General features: G+C 65.9%; 1 protein-coding gene across 1 annotated transcript; it reads left to right on the top strand.

Moving 5' to 3' along the window:
• The first annotated feature begins 1,697 nt into the window (after window positions 1–1,697).
• Window positions 1,698–6,743, top strand: ENGASE (endo-beta-N-acetylglucosaminidase). Its single transcript, XM_074160084.1, has 14 exons — window positions 1,698–1,819; window positions 1,981–2,057; window positions 2,185–2,386; window positions 3,456–3,604; window positions 3,710–3,867; window positions 3,958–4,106; window positions 4,276–4,441; window positions 4,758–4,861; window positions 5,052–5,160; window positions 5,268–5,440; window positions 5,665–5,819; window positions 5,910–6,012; window positions 6,105–6,219; window positions 6,324–6,743. Exons 1-14 carry the CDS (start codon window positions 1,698–1,700, stop codon window positions 6,726–6,728), a joined length of 2,187 nt encoding a protein of 728 aa, XP_074016185.1. The 3' UTR covers window positions 6,729–6,743.
• Window positions 6,744–9,495: the final 2,752 nt, after the last annotated feature.

Raw genomic sequence — 9,495 nt, 5'->3', positions numbered from 1 at the left:
ACTTTCAGTGGTTCCTCTTGCTTTGTGTGTGTTGAGGCTCCAGGTGGCTCAGGACAGGTTCCTGCTCCTGAAGAGCCATGGGTTGGCACCGTGCTGCCCCGCTGGTGGTGGGAAGGGAAGGGCAGACTCTCCCTGGAGAGCCAGGGAGACTGAGCCAGGCTCTGCAAGGGCTGGCTGCTCCCTAAAGGTCAGGGAGCTGGAAGCTGAGAGCAATAACAGACCCATCAGCCACCAAGCGGGAGAGGCCGGGGGCCATGGCTGGGTTTACCAAGAGTCCAGATCATCTGGCAGGTCCACAGTGATGAGGCAAGGCTGAGGTCAAGCTGAGAAGCCGTTGGGTCAGGGTCCAGCTGGGTGGGTCCATGGCTGGACAGGGCTGGAGACCAGCACCCCCCTCCCAGCACAGCAGGAAAGAGAGGAAGGGCTCAGGGCTGAGCTTTAAATAGAGCCCCGGCCCCACAGGTGGGGGCCCAGGTGAAGCTGGTCAGGGCCATCTAGGGCTGGTGGTACCTCCATGGCCCTGGCACTGCTGTCCCTGCGGGGCTGGCCCCAGGGACACCGTAGGAGATGTGGAGGCAGCCACCCTGCTCACGGCCAGTCCAGGGTCCTGTCCCAAACCCTGCGGTGGCGGCAAAGCCCCGTGGTGGCACCCAGCCCCTCGGGCAGCAGGCAGGGCTGGGGCTGCTGGCACTGCTGGCACATGGCATGAGGGGACGGCTGCCTGCTGTGGGGTGGCCACCAGCCCAGGTACTCTCTGTCTGAGTCCACACAGCAGGGCCCATCCTGGGACACATGTCCTGTCCTGGGACACATGTCCCATCCCGGGACACCTCCTATCTCAGGATACACAGTCCATTTCAGGACATGTCCCATCCTGGGTCATGTGGTTCTGTTCCAGGATACCTGGTGCACCCTGGGACATGTGGCCCCGTCCCAGGACACAGAGCCCATCTCAGGACATGTCCTATCCTGGGATATATGTCCCTATACTGGGACACATAGTCCCGTTCCAGGACACACAGTGCATCCCGGGACTAGTGGCCCCCGTCCCAGGACACAGCCCATCTCAGGACACGTCCCGTCCATGGGACACACATCCCCATCCCGGGACACACATCCCGCCCCAGGACACAGAGCCCATCTCAGGACACGTCCCGTCCATGGGACACACATCTCCGTCCATGGGACACACATCCCCATCCCGGGACACACATCCCGCCCCAGGACACACAGCCCATCTCAGGACATGTCCCGTCCATGGGACACACGTCCCAATCCCGGGACATACATCCCGCCCCAGGACACACAGCCCATCTCAGGACACGTCCCGTCCATGGGACACACATCCCCATCCCGGGACACACATCCCGTCCATGGGACACACATCCCCATCCCGGGACACACATCCTGCCCCAGGACACACAGCCCATCTCAGGACATGTCCCGTCCATGGGACACACGTCCCCATCCCGGGACACACATCCCGCCGCAGGACACCCGTCCCATCCCGCTCCGCACGGCTCCAGGCGGCGCCGGGCGCGGGGGGCGGTGCGTGTTCGGGGCCGGGGGCGGTGCGGGGCGGGGAGGGGGCCGGGTCCGGTGCGGGCGGAGCTCCGCGGGCCGCGCCCCCGGCAGAGCCGGGCCGGGCCGCTGCCGGCGCCGCCGTCAGTGCGGGCAGCGGCGGCGGCGGCAGCGCCATGGCGGAGGCGCAGGAAGGGCCCGGGCGGCGCGGGAAGCGGGCCGAGGCCGGGGCGGAGGAGCCGGGGGAGGAGGAGGAGGAGGAGGAGGAGGAGGAGCGGGCCGGCCGGCGGCGGCGGAGGTGGGCCGGGATCGGGGCCGGGATGGGGACCGCGGCCGGGATCGGGGCCGGGATGGGCTCGGAGGGCCGGGCGAGCGCTGGCCGCGGTGCTGGCCCGGCCCGGCCCGGCGGCGGGTGCTCCGGGCTGCCCAGCCCTCACCCCCCCCCCTACTACCGGGCAGCTTCCAGCCGGCGGCGGAGCCCCGGGGAACCACCGTCCTGCACGACACCATCAGCTCCCGCCCGCAGCCCCTGCCAGGTGAGGCACCGCGGGGAGGGCGCCTGCCGCGCCCCCGGTCCCCACCGGGACGGGGATGGGGGACGGTGTCGGTGCTGAGGCGCAGGGGCAGCGCTCCCCGCTGACCCCATCTCCCCGCCCGCCCCAGCGAGGCACTTCGACACCAAGACGACGGAACCCATCAGCTTCTTCTTGTCCGGCCTGGAGGAGCTGCTGGCCTGGCAGCCCGACAGCAACGACGACTTCAACGTCTCCGCCGTGCCGCTGGCCGAGCGCCAGCCCCCCCTCCACAGCAGGAGGCCCCGGACGCTGGTGTGCCACGACATGCGCGGCGGGTACCTGGAGGACAGGTACGTGCTGGGTGGAGAGGGGATGTGGCAGCGGGGCTTAGCGCCTCAAACCCCAAACCTCTTCTAGTTCTGCTTCATTTGTTTCCTGCTGCTTGGCCGCAGACGGGCAGGGATGGAGGGTTTGGTTCTTGGCTCTGGAGCACAGCGACCTCGCTAGGGCCAGCCCTAGCAGGGGGTCTGCAGGGGTCTGAATCGGGACCAGTTCTGTTTAGTGTCTTCATCAATGACATAGTGGGATTGAGTGTACCCTCAGCAAGTTTGTGGATGACACCAAGATGAGTGATGCAGTTGACACACCTGAGGGACAAGATGCCATCCGGAGGGACCTGGACAGGCTCGAGAAGTGAAAACCCTCATGGGGTTCAACAAGGCCAAGTGCAGGATCCTGCACCTGGGTCGGGACAGCCCCCCGGTGTCAGCACAGGCCGGGGATGGAGGGATGGAGAGCAACCTTGCTGAGAAGATCTAGAGGGGTGCTGGGTGTGTGTGTGAAAAGCTGGCCATGAGCCAGCAATGTGTGCTGGCAGCCCAGAAAGTCCTCCGCGCCCTGGGCTGCATCTCCAGCAGTGTGGCCAGCAGGGCAAGGGGGGGATTCTCTGCTCCGCTCGGGGGAGACCCGCCTGCTTCCTCCAGTCCTGGGGCCACCAACATCAGCAAGACATGGACCTGTTGTGACAGGACAAGGCGTAATGGCTTTAAACTAGAAGAGGAGACTAGATCTAGGGAAGAAATGTTTTACACTGAGAGTGGTGAGACAGTGGCCCAGGTTGCCCAGAGGTGGTGGATGCCTCATCCCTGAAAACATTCCAGGTCAGGTTGGACAGGGCTCTGAGCAACCTGATTGAGTCGAAGATGTCCGTGCCCATGGCAGGGGGGTTGGACTGGATGACCTTTAAATATCCCTTCCAACCCAACTCATTCCATGATGCTATGATTCTGTGATTCCATGGCTCAGTGCCACCGCTCTGCCCAGTTCCCGGGGCGTGAGTCAGGCCCCTGCCCAGCCCCGCAGCCGCCCGCCGGCGTCCTTCCTGCATTGCCCAACCCCCTGCCCTCTCTGCCGCTGCAGGTTCATCCAGGGCTCAGCCACACGCAACCCCTACGTCTTCTACCACTGGCGGTACATCGACATCTTCGTCTACTTCAGCCACCACACTGTCACCATCCCACCTGTGTGCTGGACCAACGCGGCACACCGGAACGGCGTCCCCGTGCTGGGTGAGGGCAGGGCCGGTGGCGACAGGACAAGGCCTTGGGTAGCCCCCAAGCCTGCGGTGGGTTTGCCGGGGTGCGTGTCCGACGCTGCTCTCGCTGTGTCCCCAGGCACGTTCATCACGGAGTGGACGGATGGGGAGAAGCTGTGCGAGGCGTTCTTGGCCGGCGGGGCGGAGGCGTACCGCGCCGTGGCCGAGCAGCTGGCCCGCATCGCCCAGCACTACCGCTTCGACGGCTGGCTGATCAACATTGAGAACAAGCTGAGTGTGAGCCGCCATCGCGTCCCTGCCTGCCTCCCTGCCTCCTGCCCTGCCCTTGCCTGTCCCATGTAACCTCTCCCTGCTCTCTCCTGGCAGCCGGTGGCGGTGGGCAACCTGCTCCCCTTCCTGCGGCACCTGACAGCGCGGGTGCACGGTGCGGTGCCGGGTGGGCTGGTCATCTGGTACGACAGCGTCCTGCAGAACGGCGCGCTGAGGTGGCAGAATGAGCTGACCGAGGAGAATAGGTGAGGCCCAGGCACAACCGGTCCTGGGGGGGGGGGGGGGCACGAGCCCACCCCCCAAACCCAGTGCCTGGGGTGGTCAGGGCATGACTTCGCACAGCCCTCGGTGGAGTGGGCTGCGGGGACAAGCCTCACGCAGCGTCTGCCCTGCCACCCTGACCCTTGTCCCCAGGGTGTTCTTCGATGCCTGCGATGGGCTGTTCACCAACTACAACTGGAAGGAGGAGCATCTGGAGCGGACACGAGCACTGGCTGGGCAGCGCCACACCGATGTCTATGTTGGCATTGACGTCTTTGCCCGTGGGGATGTGATCGGTGGTGGCTTCGACACCGACAAGGTGGGTGTCAAGCTACCAGCGTGGGGCTCTGAGCTCCCTCTGATGCCTGTGTCATGCTGTGCCAGGCTGCTAACTGGGGGGGATGCAGCGGTGAGGAGTGAGGGCACGTGGAGGCACTGGGCTGGCAGCCATGCAGGGAGAGGGAGCTGGGGGATCCCGATGCTGCTGTCCCTGGAGAAGGAGATGCCACAGCACATCCCCATGGTGTTGTCATGGCCCCGCCGCGGGGCCAGTGGGACCTGGAGGAGTGGGGACAGGGCAGGTGACAAGGTGACTGCCTGGCCCGGCCCGTGCTACTCACCGCTCGTCTCTGCAGTCCCTGCGCCTGATCCGCCAGCACGGCCTCTCCGCAGCCATCTTCGCTCCCGGCTGGGTTTACGAGCACCTGGGGGAGGAAAACTTCCTGCACAACGAGAACATGTGAGGGCAGCTTTTTGGGGTGGGGGAAACGGTGGGGGGGCCGGGAGCATGCTCGGCCAGGAGGGCTGTGGGGCAGCAGGATGGGGCTGCCAGGAGACCCTGCTGCCCCAGCTGGGGTGGTGCCCGGTGCCGTGCCAGGGCAGTGGCCGTAGCAGGGCGTCTCTGCTCAGACACCTGCTTTCTCCTTCAGGTTCTGGGGCTCGCTGGCTGAGTACCTGCCCACGCACAGCATCTGCACCCTGCCCCTCGCCACTTCCTTCAGCCTGGGCATGGGCACCAGCAGGTTCCTGGATGGGAAGGTGGGTATGGGGGGACAGCTCGGCTCTGGCCAGGCAGGGGTGGGCCGGGCAGGGGGGGGTCCCTACTCCTGGCTCCCCACCCCAGCCCAGCTCACCTTGTCCTGCAGGAGGAAGAGGACGGGCCCTGGTATGACCTGAGTGCGCAGGAGATCCAGCCCCTCTACCCTGAGCGCGAGGGCAGGCTGAGCACCAGCTGCTGCCTGCAGGATGCCTGGTGTGGGGGCAGCTCCCTCAGGGTGCAGGGGACCATCCCCCCCGGCGAGGAGCGCGTGGCCGTCCGGTGAGTCGGGGGAGAAGCCCCCTTGCCACCTCCTCAGCACTGGGCTGGCACCACGCTGGCCAATGGCCCACATGGCACAGGCAGAGCTGTGAGGCACCAGGGCCTTGTGGTGAGTGTGCCCGGGGCTCTGCCCTCACTGCCCAGCAGACCTAACCTGATGTATCTTCTCTTTCTCTCCTCTCTCTCTCTTTCTGTCTCTCTCTGGGTGGATTTGGGGTCATCAGCCTTTTCTCTTTGCAGATGTCAGCGCCCCCCAAGCTCTTCCTGACCCTGCTCTACAAGCTGGAGGGGCCGCACCCCGAGGAGTTCACGGTTGCGCTGGAGCTCACCACCTGGGACTCGGGTACCTGCCACGAGGGCAACATCACCTCCCTGCCCGGTGAGGACCCTGCCACCTGCCGTGTGCTCTGCAGCGAGCACCCACTGCGAGCTGCGGGACCCCCTCCCCTGACCCCACTCCCTCCAGCAGAGCCCAATGGCTGGCACTACCCCCGGTTCCTCCCGGCACCACCACCCGGCCTCGCCAAGCTCCTCGCCGCCTGTGACCGTGGCTCCCATGGCTGGACCAGCCGGTGAGTGCCCTGCCAGCACCCTGTGCCCATGGGCGAGTGGGGGCACCCCAGGGCCCCCCGGCACCGTACCCGCTCTGCTCCTTGGTTCTCAGGTGCTACGAGCTGGACCTGCAGGACTGCAGCCTGCGAGACCTCTCCCTGCTCGTGTCCCGCCACCAGCCCAGCCCACAGGAGACACCCTTCACCTGCCTTCTCGGGGAGGTCCGGGTGAGTGCCACCCGCCCTGCTGCAGCCCCAGGTGGCCCTATGCCGAGAGGGTGGGTGGGCACCTGTGGTTCTCCTCCCCGACGGTGCCATGGTTCCCTCCGCAGGTGCTGGATGCGGCCAACGTGGCGGCCTCCCCGCCGCAGGTGCAGAGCCTGTCGGCTTCGCAGCTCTGGTGGCAGGAGGGCCCCGAGGAGGACCAGCTCTCGCTCAGCCTCACCCTGCGCTGGACCTTCCCGCCCGGCCGCGCCGGCTCTTTCCGCATCCTCAGCCTGGGTGCCCGCTGCCGCTGGGGCCAGACGTCGCCGCAGCTGCTGGGGCTGGCACACGCCTGCCTGTACCGGGCGGTGGGCCTGGTGGTGCCGCGGCCGGCGGCCGGGCAGTCCTGCCGGCTGGAGCTGCTGGTGGAGCCGGTGCTGCGCGACGAGCTGCCCGTGGACCCCCAGCGCTGGGGGCGGCTGGTGCTGGTCTATTCCGACCCAGCCCGCGGCGCCAGCGCAGACGGGTATTAAAGGCGAGCGTGGTGCAGCCCTGCCTCCGTGTCGCCTCCTCTGTGCCGGTGGGCACAAGGCTAAGAGTCTAAGAGGGTGGAGGCTGCGTTTCCTCGCCCTGGTTCAGTGCATCCCTCTTCTCCCACCTCCGTGGCTGGGCTCAGCCATGGGGGTCCACTGGGTGCCGGGTCCTGCGAGGGTCTGCTCCCCTTCCCCCCCCCCAGCTCCTGCAGCCCTCACTGCCTGCAAACTGCATGTACCCATGCTGGGGGTGCCTGCTCCGAGACTGCCCCCCTCCCAGCCCTGTGTCCACCTTGGGGACCAGCACTGGCTCCGCTGCAGCGCTCAGCCCCAGAGGAGCATCCCAGTACCGGCCCCCGCTGCACCCGTCCCGTCCCCAACCTCAGCACCACTGACCCCTCTGCCCTCTCCCCAGGGCTGGCAGTGCCCGGGCTGCCTCCCCTCCATACTTTATGCGGAGAAGGAGAGAAAATTTATAGCAGCAATTATTTTCTCACAGTCTGGTGAGCAAGCAATTAGCAGGCAGGGAGCAGGCGAGCGCGCGGCGCAGCGGGGTCACCCAGCCCCGGCTCCCTCCCAGCGCCAGCCCCGTGCCCACAAACAATGCTGGCTCCCAGTCAGGAAAATTAATATGTCAGCAGTTAAGCTGCTGCTCCTCCGGTGGGGGACTCACTCCAAAATGAATTATTTGACGGTTTGAAAAACGAAGGGCTCGGCATAGCCAGGGGAGGGTCCTGCCGTGTTGGCACCCCACTCCTTTTCTACGGCGAGGCCGGGGGCCCCAGTGGGACCCCCCTCACCCACAGCCCCCTGCCCAGTAGTGTGCTGGGACACCCAGACCTGCTGTGCCCAGCGCCCCCGTGCCAGCCCCCCCAGTCAAAACCTGAGTCGCCCTCGTTGAAGAAAGAAATCTTTATTAATAATTTCAATAATAATAATAATAATCCTTGTAGTAATAATAATAATAATAATAATAATAATAATACTGTTTATTAGAATGGTCACACCTTTGAAGCATACAGGATGGGCCGGTGCCAGCCTGCGCGCCGGCGGCCGGCGCAGGGTTTGCTGTAAGGAAGAAGCCAGTACAGCGATGGAAGGAGCTTTGTACAGGGGTGGGGGCGCGGGGCTGGGGGGGCCAGGACTATTTACACCGGGAATAGAAAAGGGGGAGCTCATTGCTGGAGCGTCGGGGGCGTCTGCAGACTATAAAGTGAGGTTTGAGGAGTGGCGGAGCCACACGGGGCGGTGGGGAGGGTGGGGGGGGCTGAGCATGAGGCTGCCCCACGGGAGGGGGTTGCACCCCAGGGTGGGCTCCGCGGTGCCCCGTGCTGCCAGGCGCCGGACCCGGTTTGCCGTCCACTGCAGACCGACCCTGGGGCTCAGGCCAGTGCCTGCAGGCGATGCCAGCCCCCAGTCCTGGGCGATGCAATGGCCGAGACCCCACGCCGAGGGGTGGTGGTGGGGGTTCCACTGTCTCGGGCAGGGACGGATGGCCGTGAGCGGGACAGTCCCCATCCCGGCTCAGCGCAGGGGGCCGCAGGTGGCATCGGTCAGGGCTGCTCCCTGCGGGGTGGGAGCCCTGGGTGCGTCAGGGGCTGGAGGGAAGGGGAAGGAGGGGAAAGGGATCACAAGCGAGTTGCAAGCTCCTCTTAACAAAAATTCCCTTTAAAAGGCAGAGGCTCATTCCCCTGCAACGCCCAGCGCCTCAGCAAAGCGGCTGCGCCGCCGCCCCGGCTCCACGCAGGAGCCGAGGCCTCGCACACTCGACACGCTGATGACCGGCAAACGCCGGAGCTCGGGAAACACAAAGCCGGGTTCCCAGCCCAGCGCCCGGTCCCCCGCGCCGGGGAAGGGGCAGCGTGCCGCAGCTGAAAGGAAGACGTGGTGCCCAGGTCCTGCGCCTGGGCGGGCGGAGGCCCCTCCGGACGCCCCCCGCTCGGCTCTCCCTCCCTGCCGCGGGGCCGGGGGCGGAGAGGGGCCCCTCCGGCGCGTCCGGCCGGTCCGTGCTCGCCGCGGCGCTCCTCCGGGACTCGCTCGCTCGATGCGTGTGTGGACAGTATGGGACTTTCATTTGGCTGCTGCCGCTTTGCTTATTTATTTATTTTTTTTTTAATTATTATTATTTTGTTGCTTTGCTTTTAATTTTTTTTATTTTGGATATTTTTTTTTTGTGTGTGTGTGTGTGTGTATGTGTGTGTGTGTGTGTATGTGTGTGTGTGGATTTTTTTTGCCCTTCCTGGTCCCAGAAGGAAACGGCCGCGGTTTCACTACAACAGAAACAGAGAGGCAGGTCTTTCGCTGGAGCGGCTGCAGGGCAGCCTGGCCGGGAGGGATGCGGGTGTGAGCCCGGCCCCCCGAGCCCCCCACTGTGCCCCCCATCACAGAGCAGCGCAGTCACCCTGGAAAAGTGGTGGGGTGTCCCAAGGGGGTTGTCCCCGGGGTCCCACCCCAGCCCAGCTCTGTCCCCGAGGAGTGTGCAGCAGCCCCCGCCAGCTCCTGTCTCTCTTATGGGGGGCAGGGGGGCTGCTCCAGGGGTGTCATCGGCGCCGAGCATCCCATCCTGCCTCATGGGGGGGGACGAGCGCTCTGCCCCTCCAGCAGGGGCAACGCCCGCCGTGGGGGGGGGGCCCGCACCCCAGTTCTGGGGTGCTGTGGGGGCCGAGGTCCGGCCCCACTCCCCGCAGTCCCCGGGGATGCTGGGGGCAGGTGCCGGGCAGCACCGAGGCGCAGGTGCAGGAGATGCGGGCGGGCGGCGGGATGGAGC

The sequence above is a fragment of the Numenius arquata genome, chromosome 17 (assembly GCF_964106895.1).
Source record: "Numenius arquata chromosome 17, bNumArq3.hap1.1, whole genome shotgun sequence".
Lineage (NCBI taxonomy): Eukaryota > Metazoa > Chordata > Aves > Charadriiformes > Scolopacidae > Numenius > Numenius arquata.
Note: the sequence above shows the minus strand (reverse complement) of the source record. Positions and strands in the feature narration are given on the sequence as shown.

Coding starts and splice junctions, on each gene's coding strand:
- ENGASE (XM_074160084.1), top strand. CDS start 1,698: ATGGCGGAGGCGCAGGAAGGGCCCGGGCGGCGCGGGAAGCGGGCCGAG. Junction 2,058..2,184: donor CCGCCCGCAGCCCCTGCCAG/GTGAGGCACCGC, acceptor CGCCCGCCCCAG/CGAGGCACTTCGACACCAAG. Junction 6,013..6,104: donor TCCCATGGCTGGACCAGCCG/GTGAGTGCCCTG, acceptor CTTGGTTCTCAG/GTGCTACGAGCTGGACCTGC.